The 20,622-nt window shown below is 47.9% G+C and overlaps 1 protein-coding gene across 1 annotated transcript in view; it reads right to left on the reverse strand.

Moving 5' to 3' along the window:
* The window catches only part of DAB2IP (DAB2 interacting protein), a 115,476-nt gene that overhangs the window by 70,747 nt on the left and 24,107 nt on the right, over positions 1-20,622 (reverse strand). The window contains 1 exon segment of the mRNA XM_065737262.1: positions 9,820-9,938. Within this exon segment, the coding sequence (XP_065593334.1) occupies positions 9,820-9,938 (119 nt within the window).

The raw sequence follows: 20,622 nt of genomic DNA on the forward strand, positions 1-20,622 counted from the left end.
GTACTTACTGGCAAGGAATAGATAACAAAGATGAAAGACAGCTAACAATAGATTTAGAAATATTACCGCTCTAAATTATGTATCATATATCTGACTGTATCTGCAGCACTCATTGACCCTGTATGCAATTGAAAACAAAACCTTCCCAGGACTAAAGCTGGCTTTGTATAGTAAGGCACTGAGACTTGCTGAGTGTTCACGTGCCGCAGCCGGGCAGCAGCAGCCAGCAGCTGGAGCTGGGCTCCCTGGGCCACGCTCCGCTCAGTGCTCCCGTCACTGCCTCCCCACTCACTGCCACCACAGTATTTGCTGTCACGGAGGGGTACACAGGGGCTCTGCCTCCCTGAGAGGCTGGAACTGAAACTGATGAGGGGAGTGACAGCCTCAACACGAGTGACTTTATCTAAGGAGGGTGAGACACCCTGCCTCGCCTGTACAAAGAGCTGCAGGTATGAAGGCATCCAGTTAGAGAGCACTCAAGTGTGTGTTGGAATGGGAACAAAAGGGCCATGAGGACAAAACAAAGACAAATAATTCCTTGCCCTTTTCTTGCAGGTTTCACTTAGAACTGCTTTATGAATACGTATCAAGGAAGCTGCCAGCAGTCCTGGGAAGCAGCTGTGTTATACGAAGATCATAAGCCACGCTTAAGAGATGGGAGTTAAAAAAAATTCATACGCGGAAGTCAGCTGATGACTTTCCCTAAGTTACATGTTCTCCCAGAACATGTTAGAACTGAATCACAACTACCAGCCACTCTGCAGGGCTCAAATACCTGTGTAAACGCAGCCACAAGTACCTAGTTAAAGGAGGAAGGATTGAGGAGATTAATGGTAGCTAGGCTTACTTCCCCAGACAGCTCATAGAGCTTAGAATAGAACAGGGATGCAAGAAAGCAATTAAAAGAGCTAACTTAAATAAATCTCCAAGTGCTGAAAGTTTGCCAGCATATACCTCTAAAATCTTTTGCAATGCACCTGGGCCCCTTCCTCTAGGGACTTTCTAACAACCTCTCAGACATGGAGATAATTATTGCAAAGTGTGACCCAGACTGTGGTTACTGGTGTAATCAGAAAAACCCCTTGAGGTTTCACATTAGACACAATCTCACCAGTAAAGCAGACTTTCAACTCTTGGCTAACATTTCTGTAATGACTAAGCTTAAAATTACATTCTCTATGACTTGGCAGCCTAGTGGGTTGGGTTGACACCAGTACCCAGCACACACCTGCCACCGTGCAGCTCAAGCGGGGGAGAAGTGGGGTGATGGATGGAGAGAGACAATATCTAAATGTTCTTATCGTAAGAGTAGGATATCACTAGTAAAGTTCTCCTGCTTTGGCAGACTGGGCACGTCTGTTCTCCTGAAACATCACCTGAGCAAAACTGGCTCCTTGAACATTTCATCTCCTCAAACGGATGGCAGTGTTTTGTCCCTCTGGGAAGCCTGCAGGCTGCAGTGGATTTGCTGGCTCCTGCTGCACAGGGAACTTTCACTGCTGGGATATCAATCCTCTCTTGGCTCTAACATGCAATCTCCAATTTAAGCAAACAGGGAATAAGGAAAGAAATGAAAAACTAATTGCAATCCAAATTGCTCTATCTCCTCTCCACCCTTACCAACCCTCCTCCCTGCTCCCTAATCCGTAAAGCCAGAGCGATCATCAGCGAATAATTAACTGTGGGTGAGTGTGAGGTTCTGTGCAGAGCTTTGCAGTTGTGCAGCGTGGCAGGATGCCCCTGGGCAGTGCCTGGCAGTGCCACCAGGGCCCCATGCCTGCAGCCGCCTGGCACTGCCCTCAGGGGTTTCTGGGCCAAACCCCATGTGCTCGCCCACCCTGACACCGCACAAATGCTTCCACGATGACTTGGAGCGTCAATGAAAGGTATGGTGAGCACTCCAGGCCGTGGAGTCACTGTGAGCAGTGCCCGTCAGCAATGAGAACTGCGAAGGCGTCGTGTTAAAGCATTTCAGCACACGGCAGAAGAAATAAAAGTGCCGCACTGTGATTTTAAAAGCATGCAAAGCTGGCGTCCCGAAAAAAGGTACAACAAAGGACAGCTCATGGGCAGCACCTCAGACTTGTCGACTGGGCCAGAACATGCCTGTGTAGGAGAAACACTGTACTGCACATGGCCCTTCCCTTGTGCAGCAGTCCTAAAGCAAACCCCGTGATCTCAGCAGCACCAGGGATGCTCAGGTGTGATGTGGGGCTGTGCCTGCCTGGCTGGAGGAGGCTGCTCTGCTGCCCGCAGCCCTTCAATGCAGCACTCAGAAGCACTGCGGCCTTTTAAAATGCTCTCACCTTGCCCAAAATGTGTATCAGTCTTTCTATTTTTATGTATATGTATGTGTCATTGAGAGCGTTACTGTATAGCAACACATCCATAATGGAACAAAGCTCCCCGCACAGCAAGGATGGCAAAATATTAATTATTCAAGGTAAGGGTTATGTAAATCATTTGGTAACTACTGCAGGACTGCTTTGCAGAAGGACTCCTATGGGGAAGAAGCACTGAACGCTTCAAACAGGGGATGTGTGCAATCCCTCATGTACCAGCAGCAGAGCGTGGGGGTTATTGTGCAGGGCCAGCATAATCCCAGAGATATTTGTAAATGTGAACAGAAGGGACAGCCTGATATAATACCTGTGGCTCTATACCTGCTAACACATTGGCATCATTTTGTGAATGAATGCCTCTCTCCTGCATGCCATCAATCACACATGATGCATGGCACATCCCTATCTCAGAGCTGCTTATGTAACACGTGGATTAAAGCCAAATTCATATTTCCAGCTGTAATTTAAATGAGTTAAGTATTTTTAAAAACAAATTGTACTGTAGTTATGGCTGACATGCACTGCCTTAGTTCTATTAAAATGAACTCTTCCCTCTTTTCATCACACCCGACCTGAATTTTGCTGTAAAGGGCATAAGTAACATAAACGAGATGTTCTGCAATTGTACTGAGAACGAAAATTCTCAGCTCTGGCAGTGAGGTAAACAAGACCGTACCATCAGCATCAAGAGAAGACACCCACAAGTGAACAATGTACTTGAAATCTCCCTCATAATCACTTCAGAAGAGGCTCCGTGTCGTGAGGCGTTATCAAAGGGTGCTGGAGGAGGAAGGACAGAGGAACACATTTTTCCGTGCTCTGTTTTTTTTTTCCCCTTGCAGTTGATGGATGAACTTGACAGAGTTATTTCATATTCACAAGACTCGAACATCATTACACCCTGTGCTCTGTGCAGCCGAGTGCCGGCAGCGAGCTCAGCGCTCGGGCTGCCTCCAGCTACAATCAGCACATTTCTGTGCACCACCACTGCAATATGAAATTGGATAACAAGATATACATGTCAAACATCTGCGTCCTCCACACTCGGAACAAAGGCTTGAAAACCTTGCCCACCTCAGCTGCTGGATGCACACTCACAGAGGTCTTTGCCCCTCACACGGACCTTCCAACCAAGGTCTTGCAGAGCTTCCATGAAGAACAGAGCCAAGCTTGTTTTTCAACATTTCCTCCTTCCAACAGACATCTAATACTGATTGCCAGTAGAAAATACAGAGTACAGGACACATCGTGCATCCAGCGAGGCAGCTTTCCTGAGATGGAAATACCATTGTGAAAGATGGAGACCTGAGGCAGAAGCCAGGTGGAAGCCCTCCTGGACTCCACACAGCACTGGGGGCGTGGACCGAAGCACAGGTCGGTACCACTACTAATTAAGGCCACTGGATGCTGCCACTGAGAGGGAAGAGCTTTTTCTGCCACCTTCCCATTACTCTGCAGTTCCCTCACTTGGTTCAGTGCTCTGATCAAACAGAAACCCACCCCCACAGAATTATTTCCCACTGGATCCACCTGCTGTCCCCCTCAGACTGTGACAGCAGGCTCTGCTGCGGGGAGCACAGCTGGGACAGAGAGCCTGCTCCTGTCGGCCTGCAAGGAGCGCTCTCATCACAGGCAGTTTAAGCCTGGGGTAGGAGTATTTTAGCTTTATCAGACAATAATGAAAAAACAAACAGAAGGGTCTAGAACCATCAAAAAGCCTTTTCTTGTAATGAAAGCTGTACTGATGGCATCTTTTTTTCTTTGCGTTTATTGACACGAAGAGTGACGCTAATGTAATTGCACGGAAATTCATGCACATGCAAATCCCAACAGGGCAAAGTCAGAACAAACGGTCTGTGTGCAAACAAAATGTTACTGCAGCAGCGTGGCAGCCTCTGTCTTCCATCTGAAGAATATCGAGGCTCCATCGGCCGCAGCGGCTCAGCTGCTCCTGCTCAGAGATGGTGCCCTGGGGGGGACTCTGCTGCCCCACACCAACACCTCTGGCAGCCAACGGCCAACAGCATCCCTGCAGGCTGTGGGGACAGCGAAGGCAACGAACGCGTCCTCCTGTCCGTCCGTCAGCCTGATCTCCTGCACAACGATGCCTCCCGATTGTATGTATTTGCCAAACATTCTTCAAATGCTAACCGTCTGCAGCTGCAATACAATGCTTTGATTACAAACGTCAAAAAGACAGAGCATAAAATTAACTTCTCCTTATTTAGTGGGTTTAGAGAAATGTGGCTTCACGCTACGCGAATTCAGTGCCCTCGGTATGAAAACTCCCCATTACCATGTCTCATCAAATTAGAGCCAACGATACAACGATGTCATCTGTACCGTCGCACAACACTATATTTTGTAATTAAGCAGGACAGTGAAACAATGGCCTCGCTTATAGAGAAAAGGTCAGGAATGCAAAACATATTTTTGCAAGCTAATTGTAAGATGGATGAAGCCAATTATCCCAGTAGTGCCGCAGATGCCTGAGTAGGAAGGATTCTGTAATTCTGCTACGTGGCTCCAATGGAGTCAGAGTCCGACCTGCAGCCCCATGGGGCACCGTGTGGGGCTGTTTCAGCAGCTGGGAAGCCAGGAAGCAGAGAAACATGAAGGCCAACAGCCTGGACCTCATCCTCACAAAGCTGAGTATTACCCTTCCGTCCATAAAATGGACTATTTGTTTTTATGTTGATGATGACAGAAAACTCCAAAATCCCGTTCCATTTAGAGCGTTGTCCCTTTGAAACAATCTGAATGCCAGTTCCTAAACTTCCTGTAACCATGAAGAAGATGATGAGCAACGTAACGATTTGTGTGGAGCAGGGATCATTCCCTCCTGCATCTCTCCTACAAAGCAGTTCTCTCTGATTTCACCGTAGCTTCCGAACACAGCCATTAACTGGAGATCAGTAATTAACTTTCTGGTTCAAGAAATACTTTGCAAAGGAATCCCATTACAAGGTTGATTGGCACATTCCCAGCCAAGGCCTTGACATGAATGCAGCGCTCTGTGTGGGCAGTGATCCTCAGCCCGTTCCCCAGTACCAGAGCCACACCTGTCCACTGGGGGTGGGATGGAGTGAAAACAGGCGTCACCTCTGCACCGTAACACAGACGCTGGTACCCACTGGATGCTCCTGCTCCACTTTGCAACTCATCTCATTTTGCTTTCCAGGTGTGGCTGATGGTGCAGAATGGTTTCTGCGTACAAACTCCACAGCCCGCTTCTGTGTGGGGATCGCTCCTCTTCCCAGAGGAAACAAAGCCACCCCTGCACGCTCTGTAACGCAGCAGTCACCCTGTTCTGCTCAACCAACTTCATCGTGACTAAAAACACTTGGTCTATCAGGTTTGTTGGGAATAAGCAAACGAGAACCAGACCTGACAAAAACCCACAACCTAATGTTACTGTACGAGTACAGATATTCAGAAGCTCTTGATGCTCTCCTATTGCATCAACATAAACTTTATGAACGTTTGAAGCCCATACAGCAGACTGCATCGGTGCTACATTAGGAGTTAAATGTACTGCAGGGTGTGACTTGTACACATTTTCTTCTCTCCATGGGTTATAAGGAAAAATTTGTGGTGGGATAAAAACTGGATATTGTGAAGAGGGAGTAAAAGTGGTGCAGGCCCGTGGTGTTACCGACTCACGGCTGCAGCCCTTCCCAGGCTGAGGCTCATTTAACAATCTGCCATATGCTCAGACTTTTGTAGTGCCAAGAAAAAAACCATAAACGGAGCGTTATCTTCTGGAATTATACAAACAACAACCAACACAGAAGCTCGCAGAATAATCCCAAATGCTACTAATTGAGTGTCCCATAGCTCTGAATGAACACTCGGCACACAGAAAAGGCGTCCTTAGGAACCATCAGCTTCAAGATTACATCAGAATAATGAGTTACACAGAGTGCCCATCTTTCATCCCATAAAGTGACTGTGTGCCTCTGCTCTCAGTTCTGATGTAACAATCCAAATGTCCAAACAACAGTTAATAAGTGCAGCAGAATAACCTACTCTCAGTTCTCCAGGCCTACTCTGTGTGCCCAGAGCACAGCCTAGGAACTTGCCTACCCCTATTCTGTAGCAGAAATGTGGGTCCAATTAAGGACAATCCATCTGCCAAATGTTTGATTTGTGGCTGATTCCAGAGGGGCCCCTACAAAGACAAACATTCAGTGCTCCATGATAAAAAGTTCGTTAGCTGCTGTAATAAGTCAGCAAAAAGCTCCTTTAACAGAACCCTTCTTTAGCTCTAACAAGTGACTGTGCTAACCAAACCCTGAAAGGAGCACTCATCCCACAGTCCTTGCAATCTCACATTTATATCAGCGGACTGCACCAGGTGAATGCAGCTCCTATACCAGACCTGCACTTGCTTCATTACTGCCCCTATTCACAGCCAATCACTGTTCCCCTGTTGCTGTTACAAGACTTCAAGAATAAGCTCATGATGTGAAAGGCTGGGGAGATGTGTCCAGCTGCACCGTGAGCTCTGCCATCCCTTGCTGAAGGCAGCACCTTCTCCCACCTTTTTCACACAAACGATCTCTTCTCAGTCAGTGTCAAAATCGTGCCATGAGAAACAACCATGCCTGTCCGACAGATGTAAGCTGTGCCTGGCTGTAATCAGCATTCTCTTCTAATGCACTGCTTCGGACAGTTTCTCAGATGTCCTCTACAGACAAAAAGAAGTTGGCCAGGCTTTTCCTAAGGCGGCATCCCCGGACCTCCCGGCGCTGCTCGGACCAGGCTGCACGCAGCACAGCAGCTCCACAGAGCCAAACCCCGCACACAGCAGAGCTGTCAGCTCCTCCTGGCACTGCAGGAACGCTCTGTCCGAGCAGCTCTGTGCTGGGAATGCCCGTTCCCTTTGTGCTGCTGCAGAATGAGGCTCCGACACACACACACAACAACAGGGCGACTGCAAGCGCCGCCCGTGAGACACTCTGTGACATTTCCAACATTTACAGATATTTCCTCGTTGTGCTTTGTTATAAAACTCACGCCGCACAGATCTCTCTCTGTGGCAGGAGGTAATCATGTGCCATTTAAAATTTACATAATGAATTTAAATGCACGCATTTATCAAACGCAGATGCGTTCATGTTCTCTGCCCCACGCACATGCCATGTCCACGCAGCTGGGTGTCTGTACACGTATGTGCACACTCCGTGTACTCATGCACTTGCTATACACAGCAGGATGAACAGGACATGCAAGAAATGCAAAAACAAAGATTCGAGGAGATATAACACAGCACCAATTCAGATATGCAGACCCCAGGTAACGGAATTATTCGTGATCTCCTCCCACTGAGGCTCAATACTTAACCTCGAGGGTTTTGTCTGCATTTATTGCACTATTCGTTTTGTGCTATGGCATCACCTGCAAAAATTCTGTAAAGCTCCAGAACAGAATGCTGTTACAACGGTTACTTCCATGAGGAAAGCAGGAGTTTGCAGACAGACAGCTTCAAAACAAGATGGAGAAATGAATCAAATATTTAGGAAGCAACTACGCTGATACCAGATGCTCCATTGAAGCATTTCTTAGATTTCAAGAGAGATAAGGACCCACAGCACAAATCGAATGAGAGTGATCTGAAGAGTGAAGCCCCTTCATACACAGAGCTGCATGCATCATGCATTCTAATCGAGATGGGAATGTTCAGGAAGACAGAAGGATCTGCTGTCACCATGCTGTAGGTGTGTCACCGAGCAGCCTGGCTGCCGCTTTCCTTCACCTCTCCCAGAGCTGTACCCACAGCCAAGGAGTTCTGCAGAAGGAAACCCGCTCACCCTCACTGACCTGACAGCACTGGGAAAGCTGGGGACTAAAAGCTCACTGCCAGAAGCTGCTGAGCATCAGATGGTGCCCTGCAGACAGCTGCATGTCTGTGTATGACAGACGGGGCTGTGTGATACCTGAAGCCCTTCGTTTTCAGTTTCTAAATACTCAGATAAGCAAATCCTTGCAGTTCGTTCAGGCTGATGAATGCTACTGCTCCTCTGATTCACCTTTTAATCACTATGCTGAAAATGCACTACAGCCATTCATCAAATCCCTTTAGAGAAAACTTGTGGTAAATGGAGCTCTGTGTGGAGGGACACTGCCCAGCACGGGGCAGGAATCTTGTTCAGGGACAGCAGAGGAATTACAGGAATTAATCTGAGAGAATGACTTTGGCTTCAGGGCTGGCCAAAGCAGTTCATTCCCTACACTGGCAATTCCCATGCCCTACACTGGCTATTTGCAGAATGAAACAAAACTCATCTACAGAGGGAGAAACACTGCCCAACGTGCCCACCTCGGGGCGACCAGCAGCACGGGGCTCATCTCTGTGTGGATGAGCTCGGAGCAGCTGCAAAAACCGCAGCGCAGAATCGCATCGACCCCGAGTTGGCAGGCAGCAGCTGCTGCAATATCTCCCTGTGCTGACCAGCACGGCCCTTTCACCTGCTAAATCCAGGAGGAAAAAGCGTAGGTCATCTCAAGCAAAATCCGGATTTCAGAAACGTTCAGTGGCTCCCGGCCCCTCGGATGGGTGAGGATGGATAAAAGGAAGAAGTTCTCCCTGGGTCTGCGTGCTCAGTGTGTCCTAAAGTACTGCCTTGATATTTTGTAATAGCACTGCTACAAAATGATTGCATCCGTGTCCGCCCAATTTGCCACATCTTTCCGACAGAGTTTTTTTGGCATCTCAGTACTTCTGTGCCATTCCCTGAAGAGATTCACGGAACACTGAGGATCTTCCTCCTGGAAGCAGCCCGCCCATGTGTGCGGCTGCCGCTGGGGCTGTCACACCAACCCTGCCCCCGCTCTGCGTGTGCATTCACACCCGAGTCCACCCAGAAATGCGCGGCTGTCTCCCGCACGCACCCGCACAAACGCACCCGCACAAATACGCGCAAACCCACTGCACAGCTTCACCTTCTGCCCGAGCTGACAGACCACCGCCGGCTCTCGTTCCCCGTTATTCCGCGTGCAGCTCGCCCCGCGCCCTGAGCCGCCCCGCACGGCCCCGCAGCGCGGCCGGGGCTGCAGCGCACGGCACCGCCGGGAGCAGCGACGCGGGGCGGCTCCGGTGTGCGGGGGGGGAAGCGGGGACGGGGATGCGGGCACATCGCGGTTGCTATTGTCCATAGGAGGGCTGAGCCGGCGGTGCTCGCTCCCTCCCTCCCGTGCCCGCAGCGCTCGGCGGCTGCTGTGTGTCGGTGCTATTCCTGTGTCGGCGCACCAACGCCGGGTTTATTGGGGGCAGGAACGCCGATCGGACGGGCTCCTCTCCTCATTCTATTCAACCTAAAAAACGCATCAGAATTACCCCTAACGCAATTAAGCAAGTCCGCCTCTATCACGGATGTGCCGTCGCTGCGAGTAAGATGAGCAGGGCAATTAACAAAGGCTGCAAAAAGCGGCGTCCCCGTGCCACCCCTCCGCGCCCCGAGGAACGTCCGCTCACCTCTCATTGTCCACGCTCCTGAAGCCAGGTAAGATGTGCCGGAAGCTGCTGTTCCTATCGAGCTTCGGTTGGCTCTTTGTCCTTTTGATGGAGCCTTTAAGCCGACGGCTGAGGAACCCCTGTGGGGTGAGATAAGAATACTAAATATTAAGACAAGCGGGAGCGGGAGCCCCGGCCTGCTGCCCTGCTGCCCTGCTGCCCGCCCCGCGCTCCGCTCCCCGTGCTCAGCCCGGCCGGGCGCTGCGGCGGCGCGGGGCTCCGGGGCCGCCGTTACCGTGGCAACCATCGGCTCACATCAAAATCCCGTCGGAGAGACGGGGCGAGCACACCGCGGGGGGGAGCGGTGGGGAGGGGAGGGAGCGCCGCCCGCCGTGGGCAACAACTTCCCCCCCGGCCGAGCCCCCATCCCCGCCGGCAGAGCTGGCCCCGGGTGGGGTCGGTGCCCACGCAGCACCTGAGCGCGAGGAGACCCACGCGTATTTCTGTGCGGGAGCGCCGCTCGTGGTTCCCGCGCCGCTCCGCCGTGCGACACGCGCTTATGGATAGGAGTTAACGTCCTACGGAACCGGAACGCCGCATTCGATCTCTTGGCTAAATAAGGCAATAAAAGTATAATACTACTGCGGTGGGCAGCATTTACAGCCTGCGTGGGTCGGGCACGGAGCGGGCGGTGCTGGGAACACGAGTGGGGCTTCGGCAGCAGTGCCCGGAGCAGCGTCCGACCCTTCGCGCACCGTCACAGCCGAGCAGGAGATGGAGCCGACCCCTGGCACAGCCCCCACGGCCCGAGGTCCTGCACGTGCCCCCTCTGATCCCGTCCCTGGGAGAGGGAGTAAGAGCCGCTGGAAAAAGCACTGATTTTGACGGACACGGGGAAGGAAGGAGGAGCGGGCACCTTCCCGCGGGCAGCTCTGCGTACCCCGCATCACCGAGCCCCGGGCATCTCCTCCCGTCAGCCTCCATCAGCAGGCACGGTCACATGCCCTTTAGCAGCTCCCTTTTATAACCCATATCCTTCATCTGTTTTGCAGGAGGATAAGCACAGCCTGACTTTGTGCTATTAAACACTCCCTCCCCGCCTCGCACGTGCACGGGGCACATCCCGTCCCCGTCGGGTCGCGGGATGCCCCGGGGCGGTCCGTGTGGCACTTGTGGAAGCACAGCAGGAATTTCAGACATGTCGATACCCAGAGGTGCTCTGCATTTGTTAAGCACCACTTCGCCCACAGATGAGGAACGTTAAGTGCCTCCACGTGAGCCGAGCCCTGCTCTGGGAGCTGTCCTCCGGCTGCCGTAGCGCGATGCTCAGCTCAGGCCACAGGTTGTGAGCTGTGTCTCACACCAGCAGGATGCAAACGGCACCGAGGGCCGCCTCAAGAAATACCATCAGAGAATGAGAAACATCAGGAAGTGCAGAAAGGGGGAACAACGTGGCTCCGAAACAGCACATCCGGGGATGTCCTCCTCCAGTGCCTACAGCATTGCCAAGGTGCTCCCTGCCACACTCAGCCCTCAGCCAACGTCATCCTCAGCATCAGCCCTTCGTGCTCCTGTCCTGGCTGGGGCAGGCTGCTGGCTGCCTGCTAGGGAGCCTGGCCAAGAAACAGAACCAGAAACGTGGCCATTATTTCCCTAACACTGCCTCTGGGTGGTTGTTGTCCACGTGCTGGGCCAGCCAGGGCACGGCTGTGTCACAGCATTACTGAGACACTTGTTAAAATCCCCAACTCAGGGAGGGAATAGAGAAGGAGAAACACAACGACTCTCTGTGAGAAACGATCGTTGCTTTCCTTCACTATCTTATATGTCACATCCTGACAACTGTTAGATGATTCGTGCAGGATCTGGAAATTAGAATTTAGGGTTGCAATAAGACATTACTTTCCTTCTGTTTCGCATTGTTTTTACGTTCCCTGCTACCAGAAGGAGATCGCACTCTGCCATTTTCAGTTTTCATTGCTAGCTTCATTGGGAGAACGAGATGTCAGGCTTTTTAATGCTGACAAATTACAATGCTGTAGCAGTAGTGCTCACCTCCATTGTGCGTGCCAGAGACTGGGGACTCTCATGTGTGAGTTACTGCATCCCATAATTTTTAGGTGGGGTAAGAAAAAAATTAAATAGACAGAGGAGCTCACTTGCCACAAAGACAACAGAGAGAGAATCTGACCTGGGGTGTGACTGCCATGCTTTCCTGGTGAGATCATAAATGCATCATCCATTTCTTCTTCATTTATGACTTAAAGACCATATGATCCTGATCTCCAGATGCATGAGGCTAATGCTACCCTGCAAGCACCGCCTGCTCCTCTGGCCTTGCTGCATTCTTGTGAGTTCTATTAATTTCAGTCTTGCTCTTTACATTACATGTTCTTTATATGCTTTTAAGTTCATACTGTGAGCTGTCTAGGGCAGAATTGTGTCTTCCAATGTGTGGGCAGCATCTACCCCTAGAAAAAATTACACCACTAACTTGGAAGGTTTCATTGAGAAGAAGTTAATAGACTGCACTAAATGACAACAAATAGAAATCTGAAGAGCCAAAGAATCCCTACAGGCATTACAAGAGCAGGAAAGCACTGGAGCAGGAGGGCAGAGCAGAGCAGGGTGCTCTGTGCTGCGAGCTGTGCACCTGAGGGCTCCTTCTCAACCAGTGCAGAATTTGCACAAATGAGGACAAAGCTCAGCTTCATTCAGTACAGAATTGCCTTTGTTGAGCCCAGATGGTTTTTCAGGTTCTGCTACAACACAAGGAAGCAAATCTCTGGCCCATGCCACCTTCCTTTTAGGCATAGGACACAAGTAAATAATGAAATACCTTTGTGGATGCAAGCAGAGGTACCAACTGTGTAAGTTCATCTCTTGCACAGCCTAACTTCTGTGCAAGATGACCATTCTGGTCAAGAGCACAGTGCCACACAAACCTGTGCAGTTGTATGGAAGTTATCCGGGCATCAAAGCCCACACAGGAGTGTGGCACAGAACTCAACGAGCAAAGAGGCAAGCAGAGCTCTCACTGTGCAGCCAAGTGATTTCACTTTTTAAGAGCAAGGGCCTTTTCTTCTTGTTCTGCTTCTGCAGTTGTGACTCTGACATCCTCAATCTGGAATACAATCGCTGTAATCAGAAGAGCTGACTGAAGTTATAATAAAACACAAAGAAAGAAGGCAAAACAAATCTGTTTGAGGAATGGCTTAAACACAGACACTGCTCTTTAAGCTGGAACGGGACATCCACAGTTCAAAGCAGGACAATTCAGTCTGTTTTGTCTTGGGGTTTTTTGGACATATTTGCACAAACCCCAAGTCTGACACCACCATCTCTGTTGCAGATGGAAGAAGGTGACATTTTCATTTTAATTCTTCCTGCTTACCAACCTAGGCATTTCCAATCACTTAAGACCCTGAAAGAACATCTGATTATATCATAATATCTTAATATTTTGAGTATTATGATACTTCTAAAGCATATGTGCAAGCTGATCAGAGCTGCACACCTGTGAGAAGCAGGAGCTGTGTACTTCCGTATGCCCTGGGCCAAGGATGACTGGGAAGAAGGGAGAAGGGAGAAGAGAGGGCTGCTATGCTGAGTGCAGCACTGAGGATGGCGAAGTCTTGTCTGCCTCTTGTGCTCCTGTTTTATTCAGCATAAAGTAACTCCACAAGTCTCATGTGTCTGGGACTGATTCCCACAGCATTAATGTTCACTTGCAGTGAACCCACAGGATAAAGTTTGAAAGGTAAAAAGTCAGCACCATGGAAACACAATAAACGTGAAATTAACAACGAGCACCACGTGTCAGTACATCAAACTGAATGCTTTGAGTGTGCCTTTGTTTGGAAGAGTCCTGGCACCTGTCAGTGCTCTCCAAGCACAAAACCAAGCACAGCGCAGACACGGCACGCGTGGGCAAAGCCAAGGGGGGTTCTGCTCTGACCAGGACACTGGGGAGGCAGACAGAAGTCCTTCTTTATGCTCTTACCCAAAGACCAACAGAACAAACACTGTAAAGACGTACTGCAAAAAGCAGTGAACAGATGGGGCTATTTTTATCATTCCTCCATCGCTTTCTGTTTCGGTTCAAGTGAATCTCAATGAGAGGGGACTTGAGAGCATGTCAGAATATTTTTTTGCTACTCATAATAATGAAACTGCCACAAATAAGTACGTGCTGCGAGTGAGGCATTTTATATTAGGTGTCCATTTTTTCTATATATTGAGGATATGTTTATGGGTATAAAACTGGGGGAAATCCTTTCTACTGCTCCTGTCTTTTTATTCTAATATTAAACTTCTTTAAGTCTGGAATCATCTTTTTTTTCCTGGTTTTTCTCAGCATCCATCACAGCCCACGGAATTACTCTTCTGCTGAGGCTCCACGGATGGATAATTTATACTTGCATTTGTGATCCAAGTAGAACTCTGCCAATGCTAATATCTTATTATAGGCATAAATGTACAACAAAAGTGAGTTTACCTGTTTCTACAGCTACTCCTGTTGGTCTCAGCTTTCAAGATAAAAGGAAGTTTTTTCCAGACAGCATTTGATATTGTTCATTACCAGGTAAAGACACTTAAGTGTGCTTCTCCACTATTCTCTTTGTAGAGCATGACTGCATTAAACTATTCCAAGGGCCATAAAAAGCTGAGAGGGAGTTCAGGCATCAAATGCGTTTCCTGGAAGCCCCAAGAACTGAAGTAATCCACTGAGTGGTCTCCTGGCACTGATACAAGAAAGGAGGGAATTTCATGTACAGCACTGACCTTTACGGATCAAATATTTTTCATTTGTTCAGAGGCACGTGCCTGTAACTGCAAGCATCCTTTCGAACACTTCATCTATAATTTGCTTCTGTTGAGTCTTTCGATTGGAACTTGCAAGGTAAAAGTTATTTTCCTACCACCAGTTCTTCTGTCAGATGAGATGGAGGGCTCTATGCAGGAGGTGGCCACTGGGGCAGCCCCGCACGTGCAGGGATGCCAGAGGATCTGTTTGCACTCGGGTACATGGCATGCAGGAGCCACTCAGCCACAGTGTCGTTTGAAGTGGGACTACACCAGACCAATAAGAACCCTTGAATTAACTTAAGAAGGTAAGTTCTTGCAGGTTTATCAATTGATGTACCCACACTCTGCTTACATGACAAAGACCAGCCTGTTCCCGTTGGTAAGGCTTGCCTAATATGCAACCCCAAGGAAAGGGCGAGGAAACATAAAAGGAAAACCAGATGGGTTTATTATCTCTCGGCCCAGAAACTCACACACAGATTGACATGTCTCCCCTTTGTGTTCAGAGGAGGCTAAAGGCACACATTTGTTCAAGTGGGTGAGAAGCCCCTCAATGCACCTTTTCCTGTTTTATTTCAGAAATCTCAAGGCCTTTCCCAGCTGTCCTGTGAGCCCCTATGGAAACACCCAGCTGCCAGCAGCCCTCCTGTCTGCCACGAAGCAAGACCTATCCACGAGCCACCAGCTTGCTCCGACTGATGGTACCTTCAAGCCTTATTCCACAGGGATAGGGAAGCCCCTCTGAGACACAAGCATCTTGGAAGTAGAACAGAAAGGAAAAGAATGAAAAAAGAGCTTCCAGAATACTGTGTGCCCAGCAATTGCAATTAAATCTCAAATCACATCACTTCATGTGCTGTGGTCAGATGTCTTTGGGCATCCAGGGTTTGAGAATAAACACAGATACAGTACATAAATGCTTATGAGGGCATGTCAGTGAGCCAGGCCAGAAAGCAGCACGGGAATGTGAGAAACAACCCGTGTTGTAAGTGCTGCTTAGCAACACTGCCCTTCTATGGCAAAAGATTAATCACATTTGCAGTGTCATTGGAAATACTTAGTTCTGTCCATTTGAAAAATCAGATGGAGATGTGTTGAAGTCCCAGAGGTGACCAAAGGGACAGCATGGGTCTGTTTAGGTCATGGAAACTGAAATTATGTCAAATGAGATGCACCGAGGGTTAATTAAGAATGTGGCAAATCTAATACATGCAAGTATTAGCAAGTCGCAGATAAAAGAAGCAGTAACTTCAACACATAACATTGTCTATTTTCCCATGTCTGCTCAATACAGAATTGCTGCTAATGTTCTATTCTTGTATAGATTTTACCTATCTTGTTGAAAATATCCTGGTCACAGGTCTTCTCCCACTGCCCTGGAGAAAGGACCCTGCAGCCTGGCAGCTCGCACTGTGGCCCGTGCCTCTTCTCTCAGGTCATTTCTCCTGACATTCATCTAGAAGTTTCTTTGCAAAATTACACTCCATTTTTTTCTGCTCTTTTCTATCAGGGAAAGACTGAAATGGTCACCCCCAGCCAGCACACACCCTTGGTCCTTGATGAGAGAACTACCAAAACATCCAGCAAGCCAAGGCCCCCTGGTAATGCCACCAGAAACTGGGGAAGTCTGTCTGCACCAGCACTAATGACACATGCAATGTCCACAAGGAACAGCAGCACATTAACAGTCTGAGTGCAGCAATGCAGCTGCCAGGAAGAACCTTGCTGCAGTTCAATGGCTGCAATTCAACAGCCATCAGTATTCAGGGATCACCCGATCCTTCAGTTTGGATTCTTTTGTTCTCCTATTAAAACAAAACCACACCACTCTGGATTATTTGTTCACATTTCCATAATTATCATATTGTCAACTTTTCATATCCAACCCAGACACATAAATATTCCTTAGGAAGGTAGGAGAAGGGTAATTGAGCAATCAGGGATGAATGATGCAGAAACAGAGATACAAGCAGAATGCAAGTAACCTTGAAGAACAAAAGCAGTTATTTACCCAAAGAGAAAAGCAACAAGAAACAGACTGCCTAGATGAAGCCGAGCAAGGATGTCACCTGGGGGAGAAATTCAATGGGATAAAACAGTTTTCCTATTTAACTGGTGCAATGGAATCAACCATCCAAGAGGAGAGACTGTTCATATACAAAACTTACAAAACTTCTTTGCCTGTTCTTTATCAGGGACAACGCTGACAGTGGTGGAGCACGTCCCACGAGCTGCTGAGCACTGCCAGCATCGTGCAGGGAACAGAAGGGACACCAGGTGCTGCCTTGCCAGAGTTGTTTCCCTTCATCACATCACCTGGTGAAGCCCCGAGTCCTGTGGGTAGGGATGCAGCTTCACTTCTCAAACTATCACTAACTAAACCACGCTCACTCCCCTAATTTAGGCTTTAAGAGTGTCCTAAAAACTAATTGAAAAACCAAGTAAATCTTGGCTCTGAAAGCCACTCAGAGTGGCTGGCTGTCACAAATCCGCCAAGCTGCGTTCTGGAATTGCCAAGCCAATACTGAAATGGCTTCTTTCTACCACACACTGTGACGATGCAGGCAGGACCTCTCATGTGAGGCCATGTGAGCTGTGCCATCACCTTGTCTGCAGTTTAGAAATGGCCATTCTTACCTGTGGAATGGTGGCCATGACTGGGATTTTTCTGGGCAGAGCTTGACAAAAAAGCACAGCCACCACAGGCCTGGCATCCAACACATTGCCAGGGAAGCACCCAGATTTCCAGCACATACCCAACACTGGGTAGAAAGCCACAGGTAACAACTAACTTGTAGACTCCTACTGTATCCCACAGCAATTTTCTATGTGTTTGTTTAAAGAATCATCCACTCTAGGTTAGCCTGAAGTAACTGCAAACAGAACCCCTGAACCTGGGAGGTACACAGCTGAACTGCTATGAAACGGTTTGGGAACACATCCAATGAGTTGCTTATGGTAGAGGAGGTTTTAAGTATTCGATTTCCATTAAATGCAATAAGTCTCACATTTACCATCTCCCATCCACTGTATATACAGGAGATTTATTTTACAATGGAAAGCAACAGATTCCAATCTGGTAAATATTTCTGAAACCTCAGATACTGAGAGAATGAGTGCTTTTTAGAGTAGAAGGAATAACCCCCAGCTGACAGAAAATTATTCACACTCCTATAAATTCAAACTTTTACTATACTTTTAGTAGCTCAATAATGACTGAAACATTTGGTATTGGCCATGAATCATTACATTCATTCTGGTTTTAAAACACAGCGGCCATTTCACTAAAGACAAAATAAAGAATTTATAGGACATGGTAGGACTGTATATTTGGATGCTTGCTGATCCCATTCAGGCATCATAGTCAGGGTAAATCACTGCCCTTCAATGTAGGGAAAGAAGGTGTGGTTTTATATAAATCAGGTTAACTTCAGTCTTTTACAATATCAGAAAAGCAAATACGGCTTATATATATCCCAACATATCCTAATATGTTCTGAGGAAGATCCCTGCTTCAACAAGGTCACTGTCTGACAAGGAGAACAGCAAGGGAGCGCAGCGGGGCGGCAGGAAGCACTGCCCAGCAGCTTGCAGCTCCTTCCCCGTGGGGCACGGGGAGCACAGCTCTCAAGGCACACGTGTGCAAGTGATCTGCTGCACCAACTGCTCGGCAGATAAGCAGCAAAGCCAGGTTCACTTCTCAGGAATGCTTCATTCCTACAGAAGCACTCTGGTTACGTAAATACATTGCCTCACGTTAAAACGGATATCAAAGCTCCCCAAAACGAGCAATAAACATACGAGAGATGAGAAAGCTGTGTCCACAAACCTATTTACATCGATGTTCTCCTTTAAAGCCTACTTTTGCCATGTGATACAGAATAAAATGCTTCACGAGTGTGTTTTATACATGCATGTCCTACTTTGATTTATGGCCAAAGAGCAGCACACAGACATCACACTGGATCTAGTCATCAGATCCTTCCCACTCACTTCCATTTGAAATCTTGTGGGCAGAGCAAATACTGGAAGGGATAACCTCATTTTCCACTGTTTTGCAGACCAACTCCAAGTCTACACAGAGGTAAACACGCTGCATTTTCACTGACAAATTCTGTGCATTTTTTAATAACACATTCCCTACCAAACCAGGTGCTGGACCAATGCATTTTAAAAAGCAGTTGGTAGATAGTTTATTTAGAAAAAAAAAAATATATATATATAATTATCCTATGAAGGTAGACATTCATCGTGTAATTTTGCAATAACAGTTGCTCCTTTATAAATGAAATTCATGCTTCATGCAGATGTTCTTAGTTCCAAAGACTTCCACTGCACTTCTGAAACTTAAATTGGAGCATTTGTATTCAGCAATAATTACATCTGCAATCAAAGACATTAAGTTACATGAAGGCACTGTGAATTCCTCCTGCAACTCAGACAATGCATCAGTCTCACATTTCTCCTGTGCCACCTCTCTACTCAACCTCATCTCCAGACATTGTGCCAGCAGTTAAGCTCGTTTGTCCCAGCCTCACAATTAAAGAAAATTTGTTGAGTGTTTCCGTTTGATTCAGTTTCTGCTTACAGAACTGTGAAAAGGAGAAACATCACAGCAGAGGAATAAATACACCCCACGTGACGGCTACAGAAGCATACTGACCTTGATCTCAAAAGGTTTTCTGTCCATAATGACACACGGATCAGACAGTTATTTTAATTAAGATAGCTTAAGACTGGAACAGGCAATAATAATTAGAATGGGTTAGAAGATTTATTTTATTTTTTTACCTGAAACCATACCACAAAGAAATGGACAACTTCAGGTAGTTTTATGCATTGGCAAAATAGTTCACGACACCTCCAAGCCCCTTCCCAGTTAAAGCAGGAGCCCAGAAGCACACACACATCCTTGCAGAGGCTGCAACTGAGGTCTCTGCCTGCCCCCTCTGTGCAAAATGAAGTAGAAAGGCTGCCAGCAGTTTTACTTATTCAGATGAAATCACAAATATTAACTCACCAATTTAAATTTCAAATGAAAACCAATCCAAGACTCCTTTCTATTTTGCCTGCATTTACTCCCTCCTTTTTCCTTCTAAGCTTGTACCGTAACCTTCGGGTTAAGGCGGTGAAGAACGAGATGGGAGATAGCAATGCACGACGCTGATGGTTCTCAGGACACTCATCTGGAAAGTTGTCAGAGATATAAAACAAAACAAAAAAAACCTATATCCTTGAAGAACTGGAGATAAAAATGATGGTCTTTGTTGCTTTATACCTCTGCAAAACAGCGTGGTGGGCATTGCGAGCGGCAGAGCCACGCTGGGGTCTTGGCAGATTATTTCTTGCCTGATTACTAGCAATAGATTTACTACCTTTAAAGCAGAACTTTGTCACCCAGCAGGAAATTTCAGTTCTATCAGGCATATTTAATTCTCCTTCATTTATTCCTTAGCTATTTTGACTCCTGCTCATTATCAAGGGAGGCTGTGCTCAGTGTCTGACACGAGGAGGCACCGCAGCCCGAGCCCCTTGTTTCCACTGAGGTCCCCATCTGCCTCCCAGTGTCAACAGCACTCAAATAACCATTTGCAAATCTTTAAGGGTTTGTAGGTTTGATAGGAAGTACGAATCACCAGGAAAGCCTTTTTGAGTCTCTTCTGAAAGGGGACTGCAGCAGGTGGATGTGCTCGGGAGGGTGGTGGGATGGGAGGGAGGAGAGCGGAGCGGGCAGAGCCACACTATGCTGAGCTCTGCGAGTCCCTTTCTGCAGAAGGGTGTATGTAACTACAGTTTATTCAGGAAATAAAGATATGATTTGTTCTGGAGCTCATTTCCATGGTGCTTCGAAGAGTGTTGCATGCAAGATATGATCCACTGTAATTATGGAGGATGATAAACTTCCTGGCAGAGCCCCAAAGCCCAGGAGCACCACAGCACCTCAGGGACAGCTCTGCAGCTCGTGCCATCCATGCCCAATCACTCTTGATGCCTGAGCCATGGCTACCCTGCCCT

This window comes from Cyrtonyx montezumae, unplaced genomic scaffold (assembly GCF_038088225.1).
Source record: "Cyrtonyx montezumae isolate F1298 unplaced genomic scaffold, pur_monq_1.0 scaffold_20, whole genome shotgun sequence".
NCBI lineage: Eukaryota > Metazoa > Chordata > Aves > Galliformes > Odontophoridae > Cyrtonyx > Cyrtonyx montezumae.